We start from the raw sequence: 24,499 nt of genomic DNA on the forward strand, positions 1-24,499 counted from the left end.
AATAAATAAATATATAGTTTGCATTATATATACACAACACATTTTAAAAAATATCGATACGTGTAATTTTATGATTTTTCATTACACTATTATTTTTCTTAGTGCACATAGTATTATTAAATAATATTATCTCTTTCATATAATTTAAAATTATATTAAAAAATAAATTATAAAAGAGAAAAACAATAAATGTAATATTATTTTCTCTATACAACATTTTCTTATTATATGGGATATATTAATTATAAAATTTTTTTATTACGACTTTTTATATTTTTCCTTATAAAATGCACGTTGTTTTTTTAAATAAATATAACATATGTATACAATATGTTCGTTATAAAAACAAAAAATTACGTTATGTTATAATACAAAGTAGTTAGAGGATAAGTAATAAAATTCATATGCATGCATATAAATGTTATTATTACATTTTTATAAAGTTACATATTATATTTTATTTTTTATATAAATATAGAAATATATTTAAAATTTTCATATGAGATAAGAGGCTTATGGATATGTTGAAAAAACGTTAAGAATATATGTTAGTTTTTTTTATAAACTCCACGAAAAGCATAGATTTCTATATACTATATACTATATATATTATCATGCTATTAATTATCTACACATAGATAAGTATATTTTTAAATATATTTAAAAATATTATTGATGTTTCAATAATAAAATCATGTGTAAAAATACTATTCTGGCATAATTATAGAGTTATGATTTTTTAAAGGCGTTCTATACATATTTTGTTTTTTAATAGTTTACCATTATGCTTTTATTAAACCTATATTTTTTTGTTAGTATTGCAAAGATATAGATATATATATTATTAAGTGATGCATATATAGCTATATATATGTGTTTATATATGCATTTTGGATATACATTATTGTGTGTATATCCTTATCAAAAGTGGTTGATATATTTATTGTAATTTTATATGTATATAATGCACTTGTGCCCATGTGCTGATATATATGCTAATTTTAAGATAAAATAATATTGAGATTTATCGAAAATTTTCATTAAACCCTTAAAATTTGATTATAATTTTAAGACCTCCATATAAAAATAAGAGAGGAACTAAGTGTACGAAAAAACTACCAAACAATGAGTCCCGAAAATATGGGGGAAAAAAAAAAGGATAGGAGTGGTAACATTTCTAATGAAGAGAAAAATGAATTGCTTCAAGACAATACAAAATCTGAAATAGAAAATAAGTTGGATTTCACCAAAAACGATAATGTATTATCTAATAATAATGATAATAAGTTATTAAAAAAAAAAGAAAATGTGTATGAAAAAACACCAAGCATACATGATGAAGTTAAAAATATTCATGACATCGACCATATTTACATACACAGCCATAAAAGTTCATGTTCTGATATGGAATATATTAATTATATATCATATGGAATCTGTGAAAGAGAAAGAATCAATTCTCTATGTTCTATGAATAAGGAATTTGATTTAATAGACGACAGTATAAAAATCGATGAAGCCCTCTTAAACATTTTTAAATGGAGATACAATTTTAATAATGATAATTCGGATGATGGAGAAAAGGAAAACAATAATATATTAAATGATATTAATAATTCTGAAATAAATGAGAGCAAATCAACTATATATAATAATAATGAAAAAGGCCAAAGGAGTATGTTGTTCAACGAAAAACTAAAACATTTATATAAGGAATATTTACCATATTCAATATCCGAATCCCCCAAAACTGGCAAAGGAGTTGTAAATGGCCTTAATAATGTCCAAAGCAAACTATTTGATATAGGAATAAGCAACAACGCATGGTGGAACTTAGAATCTGATAGAAATCATTCTAATTGTTCTGATTATAAAAGTACTATATATAATAGCAATAGCCTAGATAATAGTACTATGAGCATTATTAGTGATGAAACCATTAATAACAGTAGCAACTTAATAGGGAATAATATAATATATGGATATTTAAATAATAATATAAAATTAGAATATAATAAATACGAAAAAATTAACGATATTCTTTATTATAGCCACATATTATATATATGTGAAAGTATATATGATATATGTATAAAATATCAAAAGAACAAGCTACACCATAAGAAATTAAAGCGAAAGTATGAAAATTTAATATTTTCTAAAAATTTATCACAAAAAAATTTAAAAGATATAACGCAATTTGTACGTGAAGATGAAAAATTAGTACATAAAAATAACTTTAACAAAGATGCTTATATAAATGCTAAAAATAATAAAGCCGAATTTAATAAAAACTTCAAATATGACTATTATTATGATAATAGTGATTCGGATGCTGAAAATTGTAATGACATGTTTTTAAATTTTTTATTACAAAGAGTTGAGAAAATTAAAAACAGAAGTAAATATAAAGAATTTTGTGATCATTTAGAAAAACTAATAGGGGATAAAAATTATACATTTAAAGAATATTGTGATATTTTTTCTAACCTTATTATTACAAATATAATAAATGTTATTCCATTTTCAAAATTTCATTTATTTATTAAAGTCATAGTCAATTATTTTTGGAGGTCTGCTAAACACCAAGAATCTGGATACACAAATACTATCGATTTAATTAACTCTTGTAATGCACAACACACCAATGAAATGAAAGATTCAAATACAACACAGCAAGATAAAGACAATCGTATGCCTTTGCTTTGCTCAACTGTTCAACTAAATTATTTAGATCCAATTGAAAATAATAATTGTGTGCCTAATTCTTCTATTTCATCTAATAATGCAGATAATAATTTAGAAACAAATATGTCTATGGGTTCTAAAATTAATTTAGAGGACACATCTACACTTAATAATGAACAAGATGAAAAGCGAGACAATTCATTTGAAACAAATATGATAGATGACAAAGAAATTAATGTTATAACAAAATTTACTGCATTACCAAAATATACAAAAACTTATGCAAATAGTAGAACTAAAATAAATAAAACTATTAGTATATATGATTTACTACGTGATAAAAATTGTAAAGAAAAACCTTATACCCATAACAGTGGGATGAGGAAGAAATAAACATATTGGCAAAATCCCATAAAATTAACATAGAAGCACAAAGCATTCAATTAAATATTATCAAGTAGTATATGTTCCCAATAGTTAATCCATAATCAATTCGCAAATAAATTGCGAACTATATTTATATTTATTTATTATAATTATTATACTATTAAATTTATACTATATGCAAATTATATTAAATTAAAGGATATCCACCTGAAACAATTAAATTTTCAAACTTCAATCAACTAGTTTGAATACATAAGAAATTATACAGTTATATATAAAGAGTAACTAAAATAGTGTGTATATCCTTTATGTATGTGTATGATTATTTCAATAGCTTATTTCATGAAATGTATATATATATATGATCCATATTAAGTTGATGACAAAAAATGTGGCCATTTATTTTGCCCTTGCATAAGTATAATGATATAGGAATATTTTTTAATATTTTATAGTAATTAAATAATAATTAAATAATTACACATTAATATAGTTTCATAAATGCTCATGTAAAGCTGAGTGTGTATATATATATATTAATTTGTAACCCTGTTGTTGCATATTTGCATCTATATGTACGAATTTATGGGATATGTATCTCATATGTATATTATATGAGTTTTTCGTGTTGTATCTCAATTAAGGATATGCTTTATTTGTTTTCCGAAATATTTTAAAAATTTTGTGTGCCATCACAATTATATGATTTTCCATTTTTGACTTATTGCAAAAAATCGAACTTTGTCTTGTGACATATATACCTTTAATATACGATTTAATTTTTTCTTAAATAAAACTTTTTATATCAAATAAATTTTCAAACAATAATTAATATTACTTCATCCAATTATATAAGAAACTATATAATTCAAATCAAAATCATTATTCTTATTACCTAATATTTATACACATAATTTATATCTGCATTTCGTCTATTTTATATGTCTCGATAAGAAAATGATTAGCATTTTCTAAAATTATATTTTTTACATTCGAGACAGTACCAACCCTATTCCAAAAGACAAAAAACATTATGACAACAACTGTAGATTTATAATATCTACAAAAATAAATAAGTTTTAACCTCTCATTTCTCATATACCTTATGAAATATATATAATAGAAAATTGACACAATAATTAGTAAAAGTATGTAAATTTTATGCGTGTGAAATGCATAATAAAAACTGCATAGAAAGGGGAACATATATGTCTGGTAATACCACTATGCAGACATATATATAGCCATATCTGTTTTATTATATTAGCTTTCCTTTTTTTTGTTTGAATAATAAAGATTTATAGTATTGCCGTTATAATTTTATACATTTTTAACCTGGTACTTTTCCAAATAATCACATTGTATACAAAAATGTTTATTTATTATGCGAATTTATAAATAATATATTATATACAAACTTGTTTGTGCATTATGATAAATTTGAATGATTTGTAAACCCTTAAATATGTTTTATAATAAAAAAAATTAATGCTTTGAAAAATATTTCAAAAATTACGATAGGGGAAAAAATAATACTTTATATTTTAAAAAATCAAATTTAAAATCCTTTTTTCTTTCGAATTACATATTAATTTATGCATAAATATAAAAAAAATTATATGCATTATTTTTTAACCATTTTGTTGTGCTCCCATATTTCAAATACTATGAAAGAAAAATTATATAAAAAATAATTTAAAATCAACAATGCCTTGATCGTGCATAATAAAATTTTTATTCATGAATAGGCGAAATAATATATATATATAAATTATTATGTAAACATAGTAATGCCATATATACTTAATGATAAATATTTTATTTTCTAAAGTATAATAATAATTGATTATATAATTCCAATGCGTAAAGCTGCTTGGTCTTTCTTTTCCACATACTCCGTAAATATATTTTTCATTTTGTTTCAAAGTTAAATTTCATGCATAAATATTTTATAATTCTAATAATCTTATTATTTTACATCCATATAGTTTCCTTTTAATTTCTATATCATTTTTTTATTTTATTAAAATTAATTTTTTTCCGTTATTAATTATATTTAAGAAATATAAGTTTCCCACAATTTTTTCTTAATATACTACCACTTTTTTTTGTATATATACAATTTTTTCTTTTTTTTTGTGTTATATATTATTTCTTTTAATATTAAAGAATATAACTATTTGTGCTTTGCATTTATTGTTCGTCCTCATTCTTATTCATTGGCTGTTTATTATTATTTTTGTTTTAATTTCTATACATTTAATTAAATATTCGCAATCGCAATTGGATAATATATACAGAGCTATTGAATCTACACTAATCCAAAATAGCACACTCACCACATACATATATATCAGCAGTTGACATATTACTATTTAGAATTACAGCAATATTAGTAACATATTAATACGGCAATAGTATTAAAAGTGTAGAGAGTAGGATTGTGGTAGCATATAAAAATTAATAACATAAAGATATATATAAAATAATAGTATATTATGAGAGGTATATACCTGAAAAAAAATTAGTGATGAATATTAAGGGACAAAGAAAAAATGTCATCGTGGTTAAAACATAATTATGATGAAAACAGCGATGAAGAAGAAAATATTATAGTTCGGTTCGCCGACTATGAGACCTTTAAGTCTTATGTATTAAATAAATATGATAAAACACATAAATCGCACAATTATCAAACGGATAATATATATTTTTATACAGTTAAATGGATTACTTTTATAAATAGGAAAGTTCCGATTTTACTTCAAAATAAAAATGGAGCATGCCCTCTGTTATGTATAGCTAATATACTACTATTACGAAATCAATTACATATAGATAAAAAAATTAAAAAAATATCTCAAAAAGTATTAGAAGACAAAATAATAAGTATATTATTGGAATCAAATAAAAAAAATGTAACAAATAATAGTGCTTCATGTAATTATAGAAAAAATATAATTGAATGTATAGATATATTACCACAATTAAAATATGGATTAGATGTAAATTGTAAATTTACAGATATCCAATCATTTGAATATACTAAAGGGTTATGTATATTTGATATGTTAAATATTCCACTATATCATGGGTGGGTAATATCATCTGATGATAAAATGTTTTATCCTTATTTAAAGGATTACTCCTATAATGTCATTATCAATAAAGTTATTAAATATAATGAATATTATGAAAAAAAAAAAAAAGCTATGTCTGCAGACGAATCATCAAATGAAAAATTGATAATTATGTCACAGGCCCTAAATTTATATTTTGAAAGTGATGATGGAGGAAATTCTGGCCCTCCAAAAAAAATAGAAGAAAATAATAATATCCATATAAATGATATGATTATTTCGAAAGATAATCCAAATATAAGTAAAACATTAGAATTTAAAACACGTGAACAAATAAATACAATACCTATTGAAAATGCTAACTCGAGTTTTAACACAAACTCTTCTAGCCACAAAAATGAAAAAATAATGAAATCCCATAGCGCTAGCATACCTATATTTCCTGATGATTTGGATAAAAATATGGACGATAATCTTAAAACAAATATGGATCAAAATCCGGTTCTTAATTTAGGTAACTATAATGTTGATCATGATCCTTGGGAAGAAACGGGCAAAACGGATTTCAATAGGCGATTTTTTAATGCCAATCAAAATTTATATAACAATGAAATAGCAACAAATAATAATAATCATAATATAGGCAATAATAAAAGTAATGCAAATCAAAATAATGTTAACAATAATAATGATAATTCTAATGGGAAAAAAAATACTATTATCTCGGGCTTTTTGAAAAGGGATAAAAAAAATAATAAAGGTGATAAAACAGAAGTAAGTAATCCCGAATGGATAAATAAAGCTGGAGATGTATTAAAAAAAAAAAAAGAATCTTTAACACTTTTATTTTCGTCTCAATTAAATAAAAAAACTAAAAAGAAGGATAAGCAAACCGCAACTGATGATGAAAATATAAATAAAGAAATTAATAATGAAGATATAAAACAACCTTTAAAAATCGAATATATTAATAGCGAAAAAAATAAAATAGATACCCCTAAATTTCCAGATGATATTATATCCGCTAGTGAAAATTTTAAAACAAATTCATTTTCATTTAAATCGGATATTTTAGACACTAGCGTAAATAATATTGATACAAATTATGAGGTATTTGGAAAAGGGAATAAAAAGAAAAATTCAACTAATAAAGTGCATTATGAAAATATTATAGATAATGATAATAAATATAAAGAACATATAATTATAAATAATTATAATACTAATGTCAATTTAACACCACATGAGTTTCATGAAGCATTAATTATACTTGAATTTTTAGAAGTTTATAAAACCCAGTTAACATTAGTTGGCTTGAAGTTATTACAAGAAAATTTAAATGCTAATCAATTAGTGGCATTTTTTAGAAATAACCATTTTAATACTCTTTTTAAATATAACAATCAATTATTTTTATTAGTTGGAGATATTTCTTTTTTGCATTTAAGATGCACATGGGAATTATTTGATAGTGTAACTAATGACACTACTTATTGTGATAATAATTTTAAATGTATAACAGGAGATGATATGTCAAATTTTTTCAATCAACATATATCAATTTTAAACAGTTTTGAAAACATTAATAATTTGAAAGGAGATATGCAATCCCTAAATGCATACTCAGCCTATTTAAATAATAAAAAAAAAAAAAAAAAATGTACAATCATGTAGTTATCACGTGCATGTTATGTATATATATATTATTTCTTCGTTAGCATGTTGTGTTTTAACGCTTTATAAGATCTACATACACAATTGCAAGCTTATATTTATTCGATATATTTATAATCATGAAGATATTTGTTATTATGTTGTTTATTTTTTTTGTCCTTTTTATGGCGTATTTAAATAGAAAAAAATTACTTTGATTTTTAATTAATCTATGTAGATATTGTTTATATATATTTTCCTTTTTAATAATAATACTTACCATTATTATTAATAAGGTCTTTTTATTTTTTAATTATTTTTTTTTACTATTTATTTTTTATTCATATTACTATTCCACCGTTTTTTGAATTAAATTAATTTAATTAAATGCACCATACCTTATGCTGAGAAACACACGTATATCTATATGTCTACATATACTTCCATTTGTATTTCATTTAAAACTTATTTACATATTTATGGGTGTTTAATTAAATTCTTATATAATTGCTTCTATTTTTAATATTTTATGAAATGATAATACACAACATCAGCTGTATTATTATTTCACACAAGGATATGCATGTTTATTCTATACATACCCATTCATACTTATTTTTGATGCATGATTTAAAGCAACTTTTTCAATACAAATATTTTTTCTTTTATACAACTATCACTATTAATGATACTATTTGAATATTCAAGAATAATATTATAAAGTTTTTTTAAAAACTCTTTCTCTTTTTTATCAATAAACAAAAAAATATAATTTTCCTTTCCATTATTTGTCATCATATAAAATATGTTTATTAAATTTTCATAATACTCTGAATATATTCCAAATGGTATCCCCCCATTTTTGTCGGTCTCGGATTTATCATTGAATATTCTTTTGATAGGTTCTTCATTCTTATGTGTATAATTTTCTTCATGCTTATAATCTTTTGTGTCATCTATTTTTGTTTCTTTCATTTCCCCTTCATTTCCTCCCAACAAATTTGTACATAAATTTTTGAGTATATGATCCAATATGTCTACATATGTATCCTTATCTAAATGAAAATTAAATATATTTTCTTCTAAAAATGCCATTTTTAAAATATTAATTTGATGTTTAAAATTATTTTTTACTTCATCTGAATTCCATAAAATTTCAAAATTTATTTTATTTTTAATTTTTAAATTTTTGGATATGCTCTCACTAGAGTTACTTGGCAAAAATTCATTGTGACATTCTTTTGACTCATTCATTTCTTCATTATGAAATACTTTTAGATCTATTGGATTGCTTAAATATTTGTTTATTAGCGATTTTCCATTCGGATCCTCCTCTTCAATTACTTTTGTCACACTTTGTGATGGTTGATTTTTTTCACTTCCTTCACTCTCACTATCAATACTCTCTGTTTTTTTCGTTTCATCCTTTTCTATACTTTTTACATTACTTATCTTTGTTTTACAAATTTTATTATCTATTTTTTTTGTATTTTCCAATTCCTTACAATTATAATTTTGGGTCGTGTCTTTAATCTGGTTATTCATATCTTCTTTGGTAATATCCTTTGATATAACTTCAATAGTAACTAATTTTTTTTTTAACTGAAAATTGTCTGAAGATGTAGATGTATATTCATATTGTATTCGTTCATATTTTTTAATATTATTTTGTTTTATTTTATTTTGTATCAATTGAATATATTTGCTAACAGTTGCCAACATGCCAGAATCAACATGTTTTACATAATCACTAGAATGGTTAAAATCTTTGAGAGCTTTCTTATAAATTTTTAATTTATATCTAGCTATGCCTCTTAGATAATATGCTTTAAACATAATATACGTAACATTTATTGAAATTGAATCATGAATGCAATATTGTTTATTTCCTATTTGCTCATGTAAAAATTTGTTAAAAAATAAAATAATACATGTACAATCTTTTATACTTTCATAATAACTTGATAATCGTTGAAAAACTAATGACCTATTTATAAGTGTTTTAGTTCTGAGTATAAATAAGTCTTCTGTCTTTTTATTGTTTAAATAATAATTATTTGATATAACATCTATTTGTAGTTCGTTATCATAATATTTTTCAATTTCTATAAAGATATTGTTTTTTTTTAATTCGAAATCTATATAATTTATTATATCATTATAATTTTCTAAGCATTTACTATATTTCTCATTTTTGTAATTTATTTTCCCTTCTTCATTTTTGCAAAGATATATATCTATCGCTTTATTACTTGCTTTTGTGATTTCGCTATTTTCATTGCTTAAGTTTAATTCGAGTTTTATCCCTTCTCCATTTTGGTACATATTTCCGCATTCATTTGGTTTTCTGTCGATACTATTGCCATTTTGATTGCCACGATGATCACAAAGTTTTGTCTGACTTATCTCTTTTTCATTTGTCTCAAAATCTTTGTTTTCTTTATTTAATTTATATACAGAATTATTATTAGTGTTATGATTTGAGCCATCAACCACTTCATCTTTACTTGTCTCATTGATTATTTTTTTTTTTACAAATATGTCATTTTGGCTATTTAGGGAATATTCATCCTTCTGGTTAAAATTTTTTGTATTACTAACAACATCCACTTTTATGTTATCTCCTACTCTCTTTCCATGGGTACAATTATCAGGGTATTTTTTTATATTGTTATTATTATTTTCTAACTTATTTTTCTTCTTTTCATTATCTTCTATTTCTTTCTTTTTAATATCATCTTGCCATTTATATAGATCCTCAAAATATTCTCTTATTTCTGCTGAATTATATTTTAACTGTTTTGCTATTTCAGCATGTGACATGCCCATTTTGCTTGAAATCGCTATAAAGTGTTATTACTATTATAATTATTATTTATTTTGTGACTTTATTTTTAAAAATTCAAATATTTCTAATATTATTTTCTTCGTTTTCTATTTTTAAGCAAACACAATTTGAATCCTAGTACTACATAGATACACAATTACACATTAGTGTGAATATATATATTATTTTAAAATCACTTTTGCATATTAGGCATTTGGGGGCCCGGTTAAAATTTATCTTTATAAACTTGAGCTACTTCTAAATGTCTATGCTTTTTCTCTGTATTTGAAATATTTTCAATACCAAGTATTACTATACCCCTGAATTGTGTACTACTTTTTTCTTTAAAGCAGTTAATATGGTGCATAAGAGACAGTTATTTTTATTAATTATTTAGATAGCCGATAACATATAATTTGCCAATTCTACCCTTCATAATGTATGGAAATATTTCAGTTATTTTTTTTTAAAGTCTATTTGTCATTACTTCAGATTGTATAATTATATATACTGAAACATTTTTATTATGAAGTCTTACATATTGAAAACGAATTACAATCCGTTATATTTTATACACCATATACAATACCCCTATATATATGTGAATATAGCAGGATGTTTTTTCTTTGTTTTCATTAGTCATATTAATTCGCGCATTGTAATATTTTTAAAAATAATAATATATATAAGACAAGAATATATCGTTTCGTACCGTATTCTACATCTCTATATATAAATTAGATGTTTTAATTAAAAACATTTAAATTTTAAAATAATAATGATAGTTCGATGTTTTATTTTATATGCAAATATATGCTAATATGATGAACCATATATGCATTTTCAAACAATTATAAAATAATTAAGCGATTTTACAAATCCAACATATATGCAACATGCTTATATGCAGAAAATGTTAGATAAAACCAAGTTAATATATTTAAATTGGTTAAAAAAACATGAGAAGAAAGTATTATCATAAGAAATACTTTCATTTTATCTATAAACAAAATATAAAAACGAATAAAAATAATTATATTTATAAGAGCATATAAGGAAAGAAGGTATTGCCAGCCGTGACACATCAAAATTTTTCAGAGTGCTTTTTCAAGGGTCCCCAAAAAGGCTCTGGGTTTTCGATGGTAAATAATTTAACATATGGCTGGTTTTTCATAATATTTGAAATATTTATATTATCAAAGGAAGAATTCTTTTTAAAAAAATCACAAGTTAATAATTTTTCCTTCAATTTTTCATCTTTTATAGTATGTATAGAGTATATTTTTTTTACTATATTATTATTTTCATCTTGTTTTGATTCTTTGCTTTGATCACCATTTATTTCGTCATTTGCCGTGTCTTGGGTATTATTTGAATTTTTTTTACTTTTTGAATTAATTTTAAAAATAATAGCCCTAAATACGTCCATGAAAATATTATTAGGGGCATTTGTTTTTATACTATCTGGATCTCTATGAAAATATGAAACTTCATAATTCAAATTTAGTAATGCATTAACAATTAATTTTCTAGAAAAAGAAGATATTTTAAAATTTCTAAATAAGGATTGTAAATTATAGTATAATGGAGCATTTATCTCTTGTTTTAAACATCTTAAGTTTATTAATATTCTTTCTCGAGTTTTTATTGCACTTAAATCATGTTCATTCAGATTTTCTAATAATGATATACATGTGTTTATAAAATCATTGCTGTGTAATTTCCCGATATATATAGGTCCCCCTATTAATATATCTCCTCCACATTCTTCGCATTTATTTGATACATTTAATTTACAATTCTTGTATTTATAACCAATATGAAAATTGTTGCCATTTCCACATGGAATACCTTCTGTTGTTTTATCAGGTGAATTGCCCTCTGCTTCTTTTTCTGTATTTGCTACATCACCATTATTTAATTGACTATCTTTTGTTTCATTTTCATTAGTAACTGTTTGGTTTTTATCGATAGAACTATTTTCTAAATTTATATCTTTAGAATTTTGTTCCCTTTTTTTTTTATTCATTTTTCTCCTTTGTGAAAGAGAAACATGATTTGCTTCTGTAAAGTTAATCGTTTTTTTTGAAGCAATTGGATTTATTTGAAAGCTTGAGCATTTTGTACATTGATAAACAATACCAGTATCAATACAAAGATCTTTTGTTTGAAGTGGATCATCTAAAACTTGTACAAGCATACGAATGTAAAAATCGATATTTAATGAACAAAAAGGAATAATATGTTTTTTATATTTAGATGCTATATTTTTTAATTTATAAAATAATACTCTTATACTAAATTCAGTATTATAATTTACTTTTTTATTAAATATCATACTATTGTATTTATAAAATGAAACATCAGGGAATTTGCCGTTTAATATTCTCATATCTGTATTTGTTATTAGCATGAAAAAATTACTTCTTCCATATTTTATGCAACTTTCAAGATAACATATTGAAGAACCATAAGGGTCTATATCTATAATATCAAATATGTACCTTTCTGCAAATTGCCTTTTTTTAATTTCTTCATCATCTAAAGTTTCTCCTTGTTTCATTTCTACATTGGTCTTCTCTTTTTCTTCCCATGTTTTTATATCAGCATTATTCGATAAATCTTTCATATTTCCATTACCTATATTATTCACATCGTTATTTTCTTTAATTATGTCAATTTTTGTATTAATTTCATCATCGGTGGAAAAATGTGTTGAATCACTATCATATCCATTTGAATTTACTCGTCCTTTTTCATTATCGTATGTATTTTTACTACCTTGATTATCTTTATCCCCTTCATATGTTTTCATATTATTATATTTTGTAATGAATTTTAAAAAATTTAGGGCTTCTTTAAAATATTCATTATAATTATTTGTATTATTAATATAAGTAAAGCCTATGTCTAACCTTTTATTATTTCTTTTTTTCATATAAGCATTGTCAATATTTAATATATTCATAACAGCATTAGCATCATTACATAAAATTGTATATTTATCTTTATCTATATTATTTCTTTTGAAATTTCTTTTTATTTGTTTACATGCATATTTATCAATATCATTTGTAACTATGTGATTAATAGTTTCTTTAAGTTCCTTTGCATATCTTATACTTCTAATTCCACTAGCACTTAATAATTCGATAACATTAAAACCTCGAAATACTGTTTTTTCATTATCCTTATTTTTATTTTTTAAATACAATTCCAATGATTTTATTAAAACTATACTCATATCTCTATTAAAAACTTGTGCCTTATTATAAAATATATGTTTATTTTTATTCTTAATTTTTACGCAACCTTCATATATGTGTTTATTATTATCAGCTTTCATACTTTTTCCATTTTCTTCTATATTATTATTTATCCCGTTTTGTTTGGTATTTCCATGATGTCTTTTATTCACATTTTCGTCTCTTACGCAATTTCTTTTGTGACTATCATTCCGTGGTATCTCATCACCACCCCTTATCATATTTCTTTTTTTAGAAAAATAATTTTATCTATTAAATATCTCTCTACGTATTCACAAAATATGTGTACTAATATTTTTGTGGGTAGAGAGGCTATATATATGCCTATGGGCAATTAATAAATTCCTTAATGTAAATCGAAATAGCACATTTATTTTATTAATACAAAGTTGTGCAATATTAAACAGATGAATAAAATTGATACTGTTCGGCAAAAGCCATAAAAACCTTGTAACTAACTCAGCATATAAAATGCATGTATATATATATGCATCTGTATTCTGATATTATCACCTAAATATGTATTGCAAGTTCGTAGATTCCTTAATGTACGAAATCATATACACTATCTTATGTGAATTGGGGTATTTTACATATGTAGCTAGAAAGATATGTAATATAATTATATGTTAATATATTTTTATTCGATACGTTTTTTTTCGTTGTTTTTTTTTCGTTGTTTTTTTCTGCTTTATGTTACTTTTAACATTCTATAACTATTCTTATTATTTTACGCCGCTGTTTTTTTATTTTATTATAAAATATTTTTTTTTGTTGTTGTTGCTTCGTATTATTTTTTTGTATTGCTAGTTTTATTATATATATATTTTTTTATGTCATTTTTCTGGCAATCCTTTATTATTACATACATTGTATTTGTTTTAGATTTATAAATTATGTTGTTTTGTTATTTATAAACATGGTCCTGTAATTATTTTATTTGAATAGGATTTTTATATAAATTTTTATGAATTTTTATTTTGTTTTATTTTACAATTTTAACAAATGGAGCTTTGTACATGCATATATAATTGCTATAACGGTTTATTTTATATATAAATATTTATAGATTTTTTTTTATTGTTATTTTTCCAATATACTTCTTCATAAGTATGCATAATTAAATTCATACATATACGCATATGCGTAGTAATATATTTGTTCCGTTTGCATTTGCTTTATTTTATTCATAAGCAGTTTTTCATAGCTTTTTACGCATAAATAAATATAATATTATGGCAAAAAAATTAAAATAATAATAAATAACGCTATTATTGTAAAGGGGGGATATTCGCATATGAACAAAAAAATTGTAGCAACATTTAATTTTAATAATAACATATATTTGATATACCAAAAGTTTAAGCTATATGAAGTGCCACTGCATAATAAATAATTTTATTAAACATATAAAACATAAAACAGTTCATATTATATTTTCCATATATAAATAATTATATAATAATATATGTTAGGACATTATTATTTTTGGAAATTATTAAAAAAGATAAATAAAATTATTTTATTAATTTCTTCAATACAAAACACAGGTTAAGGTTTGTATTATTATAACTCCTATTTATGCGTTATAGAATAAAGGGGGTAATTTTAATTGGTATACATTATTTATCTTTTTTGAAATATATATATTATCCAGATTTAAGAACAAAAAACTAATGTATACATAATTATAAAATTTTTAATAAAAAACTGTAAAAAAATTAATTTTTTATGAGATATCAAGGTTTTAAAAAATAAATAAGTATAATATTATGCAGTTGTATCGACAATACATATAGTCTGCCACCTGAAAAATAATACTCTTACATTAATGTGGCGTCTTCACCATAATACGTATGTATATATATATATGTATTATTGCACGAAATGGGTCTTAATATTTAAATCTCATTTGATTAACCTTAGACGAAAGTGTAAATAGGAAAACATTTCATTAGTATTGTATATAAATTGATGGAATTCGTATTTTAAAATTCAAATAATAAGTGATTGAATATAATAATATAAATAATTGCACCTATATTATTTTATTCTTACTTATACTATTTATCTCTTTCTATATATAATATTTTTATGATTACACTTGTTGAAATTATATATACACTTTTGGTACAATACCATATCAGGGTTATAAAAGGTAAAATCATAAATTAAAATATAGTGTGAAAGTGTTTTTTTTAACAAAATAATTAAGCTGTCTAACATAATGTCATGAAATTTATTTTTTGAAAGGGAATTCTTATACCGTTTGTATAATTATGTATAAGCATTGTCCAAAAATATATATACGTGGAAATATTTTAAATACAATATATTTTTTATTATATCCTTTTCCCTTTTTGATACCAATTTAATGATATTATACATTACTTTAAAAAATTATTATATAATGGATTTTTTGCGCTTTTTAAAACATTTTGTGACTGTATTATCTATTGAAAATATACATAATATTTTTAAATTACACCAAATGAAATAGATAATTAAGACAAACTTGTTGGATGTATATATTATTACTGTAAAAACATTAAATTTTAAAAGTTTACTATATATATAGCATATAAGATTATCAAATGATTTTCATGGAAATTTGAAATCTCTAAAAATCGTGAGAAAATTGTACGAACAAAAAAACAAAAAAAAATAATTTACACATTAATAAATAAAGAATTTAATAATTTTTTAAAAAGATATTCCTTCATATATATTTAATATTATGATCAATTTATCATTATTTCCAAGAATAGTGTAAAAAAATAAAATAAATAATAAAATATATGGCACGTATATTTACCTATGCTTAAATCCACATATGCATTAGTGCATACATACATTTCATAAAGGCAATAAACTAAATATTGAGATACATAATATATTATACATAAAAAATGAATATTAATATACGAGAATACAAAATAATTTAATGAAGCACAATAAAAAGTAAATGGTTAAGCTGCATATTTTTTGCCTAAAATGTGTTTGAATTAAATATACTTTATTAAATTGACTTACACAATGTATATATTTCACACTTAAATGAAATAGTTTTATTTGCATATATCCACACAAACACACATTATATATGGATACACGAATGTGTGTATAAATAATAAGCATATATAAATTTTGTGTGAATTATTTGTTATATTGCTTAGCTTCATGTATTTTTAATGATTAATTTAAAGATAAAAATACGTTAAATTTTGTTAAATAGGAAGTATATAAAATAATATAAAAAAATCGAAATAAAGCGAATAAAGCATATAAAGAGAAAAATTAAGAATAAGAATACGGGAAAAAAACACACCCAAAACGAAATAAAAATATATGCATATAATGGAAAACACAGTTAAAAAAAAGTCAAATGAAAAAAAAGAAAAAAAAAAAAAAAATGATATTAAGGAAAAAATATTAAGCGGAAAAGCTGTTTTATCCTTTGATGAAGAAATTGAATTTAATAAATGTTGTTCTATAGGAGCTAATTTAGTTGAGGATACTAATGAAGTTAAAAAAAAAAGTCTATCGGATCCAGATAATATCCCTTTAAAGGGTACTGTATTGAATAAAAAAAAAACACAAAAGAAAAATGAAAAAGAGCAAATAGACAATATAAATAAGAATAATAAAGATAAGTCAAAAAAAAAATGCACACTTGAAAGTAAAACTTCAAATAACAAAAGTGATAATATTGATGAAACAAATATATACAATGTCAACAATAATAATAGTAATCAAAATATCGATAAAGTTAATGAATTTGAATCTAATTTAACTAAAAATGATAATTATAATATATTAGACAGTTCAACAAATAGTTCAGCTAGCCCAATAATATGTAGAACTAATAATGATTTAAAAAAGAAAAATTCCACAAAAATTGCAAAACTTGAAAACAGTAATAATATTATTAATTTAGAAGAAGATCATGGGGAATTTAATAAATGGATAGAACTTTTGCCAAATATTAATTCACAAATTGAAACTATTTTGAAAAATCAACTACCATGCTATAATATTCTTAACAATATTAAAAGAATTAATAAAATAAGAAACATTTCATTTAATGAAAATAATGAAATGCTAAATTCGATTGAACAATCAAATCTTATGTTCAATTCTGTAAATATCTCTTCTAAGGAAAAATATATTATAAGATTTTTATGTGAAGGATCAACATGCAATTTAACAGAACTTGTTGATTTGTTGTATTATGTTTTAAATAATAACGAATTAACATATGATATGCTTCCTGTAAAATTTGCACTTGATAATAGTACCAAAATAGAAAAAGGTGATTTTTTAATAACTAATGATATCGAAAAAAAAATAACAGAAAATAACAATTCCCCTATCTTAAATCGTAATATTAACATGAATAATGAAAATGAGATTTCGATAGACAATTTGTCAGATGATGAATATTTATTCGATGATGCAGAAAGTGAAAAGCCGTCTTTCGACAATATATCTATTAGTAAAGAAAATTTATATGCTTGTATCCCTATATTATTAAGTAGAAAAAATTTAGGTAATAATATGAAAATAATGAATGTAAGTAAAAATGATAATAATGAAAAAGAATGCCTATGGGTTTGGGAAAATGACAATTATGATAGTTTCCCTTCTTATTATAAAGAAATATTTAAATACTATAAAGAACTACGAAGTAATATTAGCAAAATATATAAAACTCTAATTAAATTAAAAAGTTCGATTATGATTAAAGATTTACAAAATACTATAAAAATGTATGATTATTTAAATGAATTAAAAAAAAGACAATATATGGAATCAGAAAAGAGGTGTAAAAGAATATTGATCGAGAAAAAAAAAATTACAAAAAAAAAAATGGATATTAAAAAACAAGAAGAAAAAAAAACAGCAACTATTGTTAAGTTAGACACTACAGTTCAAAATAAAGTAGAAGAAAAGAAACCAACACAACAAAATCTTATATTATCATGGCTAACTCTTAAAAAAAACCAAAATGGAAATGCTCTCAATTCGAATGACAGTACAGAACATATTGTTAAACATTCAATCATCAATTTTACTAATTTAAGCAGCGAACTTAGTGAAAATCTTCAGAAGGCTCAAAGCCAACTCCCTATATGTAATACTCCATTTCAATTTCTTTTTATATAACTAATATGCACATATATTTCTTTGTTCTGTTTGTAACATTTTATTTGTTGCTATTCTTGTTTGAATAAAATAACGACATAATTATTACTTTCTATTTTTACATAAATTTTATCTTTATTACAGTCTCATGCAATAAAAAGCCTACAACCGAGTCATTTATCACATTCATAGAAAACGCTAATCAAGGTATGATTGATCATGCTTAACAAAAAAATATATAAATTATATTATTGCTATAATCTGCCATTTATCGTAAAATTTGCAAATATACACACAGTTATCTGTTTGTTTATATATTCCGGTATATATATAAAACACATTTTTTTTACAGATAAAGAGAAGCTATTTAATGATTATGTGGATGTGTGTACTAATCATAAAAAACTTGTAACCGATTATTTTAAATTATACGGTATGCTTTAAAAAAATAAAAACAAAAACAAATAAATCGAATCCCCCTATGACTTCTTTACTTTCTATTGCTAATTTAATCATATTATATAATACAATTTTAATTTTTTAATATTTATTATTTTTTAAAGTGGACAATAAAGAATTTGTTGAAGAAATTCCTTCAGTCGATAGCATTGATGGTAGTAAAATAGTTATGCAGGTAATTTTTTTTCTTATAATTATGATGGCAATTTTAATAGTACTTCCCTTATCATTTCATTTTTATTTTTCATTGTAATAATGATTTAATTTTATTTATATTTTACTCACCCCATTATACAGAATGAAAAAGATGTGAGGTCTAAAATTTGGGAAGATAGCGAATTTTATTTGAAGTTAAAAAATTCTGATTATGTTAGAAGTTTTTATTTTTATGACAACTCTTGGACAAGACCATATATGGCTCTACTCGTCAATAAAGTTTTAGATGTAATATTTATAAACACATGCATATCTGTGTAATATTCGCACGTATATATTTTTTGAAGAAAGACAATAAAATATCATTATGCACACATTCGTATACGCAATATTGCTATTCTATAATAATAAATTTTTCTATCTCCAAATTTTAGGACAACATAAATTTGTACCCATTTTATTATCATGATGATATGGAATATGAAAATGACACAAACGAAGATTATTATGAAAAATTTGAAGCTATCGATTTGACAACTGAGAATGAAGAAAATGAAACAGTAATAAATTGAAATGGCTATGTTGTCTATTAAATATTAATATGTATACTATGTATTTCGTTTGATATATACATAAATATAAATCATTAACTAAAATATATATAATAATTTTTTTTTTATTACAGGAAAGTGATGGAAGCTCACAAGATATGTTTATTGTCCCAGATAATGAAATTAATAATGATATTGAAATAGCTCCGCTTGTTGTACCAACTAGCCAAGATATTTACTTTTTTTCACTTTTTAATTGGGAATGGAAATTTGAAGGAAACGAAAGAAGAAATTATAACAGTATATATTTATATTATTATGCATGTGTGCACCAGTTTATGTATATATTTAGTTGTGCGAATAAATAGTGGAACTTTATTTTAGCTATTGTCAAAATTAAACCAATACCTGATTATCGTTATTATTATTTCTTTTCTTTTATAGTACTTGATAAAAACACGTGGAAAGAATTTAACCTCATATATAAAGACAACAACTATGGGTGTCAGTACATGACCTGGGGAAGTAATACTCTTTCTGCTTTTTATAATTTCTTTATTATTCTACATTTGTGCTAATATATTTTCTCATTTCCTTTTTTATGATCATACACATATATATTTATGCAATACTTTTCCAATCCGCAGAAGATAACAATCCGTTCAAATATTTAGCTGACACAAAGAACATGAAAAATACCTTAGATGACTATGACATTAAGAGATTAATAAAGGTAAGAAATTTATATCTTTTTTTAAAACAATGTTTAATTTAATATGTACATTATTTTTCCGCAATTGTATTTTAATAATTATATATTATTTGTTCTTAAGCATTCTCACGGAAAAATGACGAAAAAGGATGTATTAGTCGACCAATTTAAGTTAAAGTAAGGACAAGAGGAAACTTTACACCGTTTTATTCCAGATTTGCTTTTACAATTTTTACACACAAATATTTATTATATGATAGTTATTATATTGTTTCTCTTTTCTTAAAGTATAGTATAGTTTATTATAACATTGATTTTATAATTTTTTTTCATATTAATTTATCCCAGGCATGATCATTTAACAAAAGCAGACACAGAGCGAAAATTTAAAATATACTTGACTTATGTTAAATGTGAAGATAATAGAAAGGTAAAATATAATGAACTTGCATATTTGAAATTATATATACATGCAATGTTTGAGTTTGTATCCATTCTCCATTATATGGCCAATCGTTTTTATTAGCAAAAAGTAGTTTATTATAAATCAAAATATTATATATAAGCACCTATTCTATTGTTATAAATGCTAATATGTAACCCCTTTTATATTATCAATATTTATTTTTCTCAAATTTTTACACATTTGAATGCAGAAATGGATGGCTTCGGAAGAAGGAATTAAATTATTTAAAAACGAGGAACTACTAAAAAAAATATATCAAATAAGAAAAAGAAAACTAAACGTAATGTCTCAAAAAATGGAAGCAGTCAAAAGGCAAAAAAAAATGGATAAGGAAAATTTAAAAAAAGAAGAAAAAATAAAAAAAAAGGAAAAGACAACTTATGAAAAACTAACAACTAAAGAGTCTTTAAAAAAAGATGAAAATACAAAGGATGCTAAAAAAACTGAAGAAGAATCCATAACAAAAAGTGAATCATCAAATTCTATTCAGAAATTATTATCAAGTGGTTCGATAGGAAATGATAACAAAACGGATAAAAAATTATAAAGAAATGTAGTGATATTAAAAAGAAATAATTGAAATGCTTTAAAAACTAGGATAATATAAAGCATATGAATAATGTGGCAAGATAAATAAGTAAAAATATTTCTCAAAATTTTTAATTAAAAAAATTATAATCCAGCATGCTTGCCTAATATCGAAAAGCCAAATGATAACAGTATCACAAAATAATATATCCCCCTTTAATGTTATCACCATTTATCTTTCACAAAATTATCAAATTTAGAATGTATTTTTAATTTGATAAGAGGCTTTTCTTTAAAAATGCTCATTCGGCTTTATCAAGGTAATATTTCTTACACATTTATAAATAATTAACATTTTAATGTAAGGAGACAGTTTTTATGTTATTTAATTATTTTTTTTTTGTATTTTTTTTATCCGTTACACTCCAAATAATCATACGATTGTTAAACATTACTTATTTCGCGATTTTATATTGTAAAATTTTATTAATTTTTTAAATATTATTATATATGTACTATTATATGTGTATTTTGATTTTTTTAAAGTAAAATGACTTAAAAATTTTCAAAAACTTATTAATATTAAAATTATATAAAAATTATGATTCATATATTCAAAAGATATTTCACTTTCAAACCCAAGAATGAAGTTTGTGTGGATATATTTTTATAGCGCATATATATACATAAATAGTAACGCATGGAATATTTATATATTCTATATGCCATTTATAGATATATTCTTCCATTAAGCATTATTTATATATCCCATTTCATTATATTTAAAATGAAACTGAATTAAATATTTCTTTTATTTTTTTTTATTTTGCCCTTCATTTTTTTAATGATAGTATATATACATTATAAAGCAACATTTGACGCTGTTAATTTCTTTATATTTTTTGAAAAGAAATTAAAAATAATGTAATAATTTTTTTTGTTGTTTTCTTGTATCCATATTTCCCTCCAATATTAAAGAATGGAAAGAAACATCCTAAAGAAATATCGAAGTTTTTTTAATTTTGTTGTTCGTGCAAAAAATAATATAGAAAATCAAAAAAACATAGAATATGGAAAAAAAATATATATGAAGAATATATCCAAGAGTAATTACAATGTCAAAACAAATTCCGATAATATATATGACAATAAACTTTTTTTAAAATATTGGATACGAAAAAAAAGACCAGGAGCACGAAATTAAGGACATTCTTATTTATAGGCTACATTTTTTTAGTTTAAATATATCCACACACACAAAAATGACACAAGAAATGTATATCAATTAAATACTAATTTTAATAAGGCATATTTAGTTGGATTAAAATAGAAATACTTTGCGCGTGCAATGCGTCCATATGTAGTATAATTATATAACACATTATTTTTAAATTTATGGAAAATTATTATAAAAAAGAAAGAAATAGGAACCTTTTATTTTTCAAATATTAATTTGTGTTATATAAAAAAGGCATCCTTCTACATTAATTTTTTCACCCAGTATATCCTCAAATCTTAGATTAAAGCATTTTCTCTTGAGATTTGTACAGCTCCATATGTGCATGTATAAACTTTATATGCATTCATAGTACACACAAAACTTAATATTTAAAATAGAAATGTAAAAATGAAAACGGCATGCGCTATTTTCGTTTCACAGTTTTTATACAATATATGCATATTCTCACATATCTCTATATTTTTATTTTAAAAATTGTACTATGTGCAGCTAATAGTTTATACTAAAATGCGCAAAATAGCACAATTGTTTTTTATTTTTTGTAAATTCGCCCCTTTATTTCGACGATAGTATTTTATTCACTTCATTTTTTTGTGTAATTTTATTTTATGCGTACATACATATGCATATGTTACGCTCTTTTCGACAAAACTAAGATAAGAGATAAAATAGCTTAAAACTTTTAATATTTCTAATGGTAGCATTTTTTTTGTTAAGCCCAAAAAAATTTTACTACATCAATTACGAAAATTCTTATAAAAAAAAAGAAACAATGATCTTAAACTTAAGAATAAAGGTGGTGTGCAAGCATAGACATTTTTGTCAAAATAATTCTATGTTAAATTTTTACGATAAAGGAAAATATATACGTATGTATACTTTTTTTGAATTCTACAATTTCGGAAACTATACATAAAAAAAATAAGGTGCGTATATACATTAAAAATTCTGATTATCCTTTTCTTTACTCTTTTATTTTTTATTGTATTTTTTTATAAATTTCTCGATTTAGATATTTTATTTTTCAACTTTTATTCTTATTTCTTAATTTCATATTTTCCTTGAACATCACATCCGTGTACTATTTTTAGTTAAAACTATTCTCAAATAAGACATTTAAATATAATAAATACTAAAAAAAAGAACGAAAAAAAGAACGAAAAAAAAAACATTTCTATTTATAAATCCAATGATTTCTCTATATTTTTAGCATATTAATTGCTCTAATATGATGACATTTAATATATAGAACGCATCTCTTGCACTAAAGCAAGAGTGATATTGTTATAAATATTTTTTTTGCTTTTTATAGTTTTTCTGAATTTCTATTTTTTTTTTTTT

The 24,499-nt window shown here is 22.6% G+C and overlaps 6 protein-coding genes across 6 annotated transcripts; 4 read left to right on the forward strand and 2 right to left on the reverse strand.

Moving 5' to 3' along the window:
* Nucleotides 1-1,125: 1,125 nt before the first annotated feature.
* On the forward strand, nucleotides 1,126-3,081 carry PCHAS_1419300 (conserved Plasmodium protein, unknown function; the record flags this gene model as incomplete). The annotated part of the gene is made up of 1 exon (XM_733659.2): nucleotides 1,126-3,081. One exon carries the CDS (start codon nucleotides 1,126-1,128, stop codon nucleotides 3,079-3,081), a length of 1,956 nt encoding a protein of 651 aa, XP_738752.2.
* Nucleotides 3,082-5,630: 2,549 nt separating this feature from the next.
* Nucleotides 5,631-7,829, forward strand: PCHAS_1419400 (ubiquitin carboxyl-terminal hydrolase MINDY, putative; the record flags this gene model as incomplete). The annotated part of the gene is made up of 1 exon (XM_735489.2): nucleotides 5,631-7,829. One exon carries the CDS (start codon nucleotides 5,631-5,633, stop codon nucleotides 7,827-7,829), a length of 2,199 nt encoding a protein of 732 aa, XP_740582.2.
* A 609-nt stretch (nucleotides 7,830-8,438) lies between these two features.
* On the reverse strand, nucleotides 8,439-10,637 carry PCHAS_1419500 (conserved Plasmodium protein, unknown function; the record flags this gene model as incomplete). Its single annotated transcript, XM_016799612.1, has 1 exon — nucleotides 8,439-10,637. The coding sequence occupies one exon, from the start codon at nucleotides 10,635-10,637 to the stop codon at nucleotides 8,439-8,441; it is 2,199 nt and encodes a 732-aa protein (XP_016654879.1).
* A 1,082-nt stretch (nucleotides 10,638-11,719) lies between these two features.
* PCHAS_1419600 (tRNA (guanine(26)-N(2))-dimethyltransferase, putative) lies at nucleotides 11,720-14,122 on the reverse strand (the record flags this gene model as incomplete). The annotated part of the gene is made up of 1 exon (XM_735319.2): nucleotides 11,720-14,122. The coding sequence occupies one exon, from the start codon at nucleotides 14,120-14,122 to the stop codon at nucleotides 11,720-11,722; it is 2,403 nt and encodes an 800-aa protein (XP_740412.2).
* A 3,127-nt stretch (nucleotides 14,123-17,249) lies between these two features.
* PCHAS_1419700 (conserved Plasmodium protein, unknown function) lies at nucleotides 17,250-21,937 on the forward strand (the record flags this gene model as incomplete). Its single annotated transcript, XM_016799613.1, has 12 exons — nucleotides 17,250-19,035; nucleotides 19,191-19,253; nucleotides 19,399-19,479; nucleotides 19,610-19,680; nucleotides 19,803-19,949; nucleotides 20,096-20,221; nucleotides 20,347-20,512; nucleotides 20,657-20,737; nucleotides 20,860-20,945; nucleotides 21,046-21,101; nucleotides 21,273-21,354; nucleotides 21,581-21,937. 12 exons carry the CDS (start codon nucleotides 17,250-17,252, stop codon nucleotides 21,935-21,937), a joined length of 3,102 nt encoding a protein of 1,033 aa, XP_016654880.1.
* Nucleotides 21,938-22,897: 960 nt separating this feature from the next.
* Nucleotides 22,898-23,122, forward strand: PCHAS_1419800 (conserved protein, unknown function; the record flags this gene model as incomplete). The annotated part of the gene is made up of 1 exon (XM_016799614.1): nucleotides 22,898-23,122. The coding sequence occupies one exon, from the start codon at nucleotides 22,898-22,900 to the stop codon at nucleotides 23,120-23,122; it is 225 nt and encodes a 74-aa protein (XP_016654881.1).
* Between the last annotated feature and the right edge of the window lie 1,377 nt (nucleotides 23,123-24,499).

The sequence above is a fragment of the Plasmodium chabaudi genome (genome assembly GCF_900002335.3).
Source record: "Plasmodium chabaudi chabaudi strain AS genome assembly, chromosome: 14".
NCBI classification, from domain to species: Eukaryota; Apicomplexa; class Aconoidasida; order Haemosporida; family Plasmodiidae; genus Plasmodium; species Plasmodium chabaudi.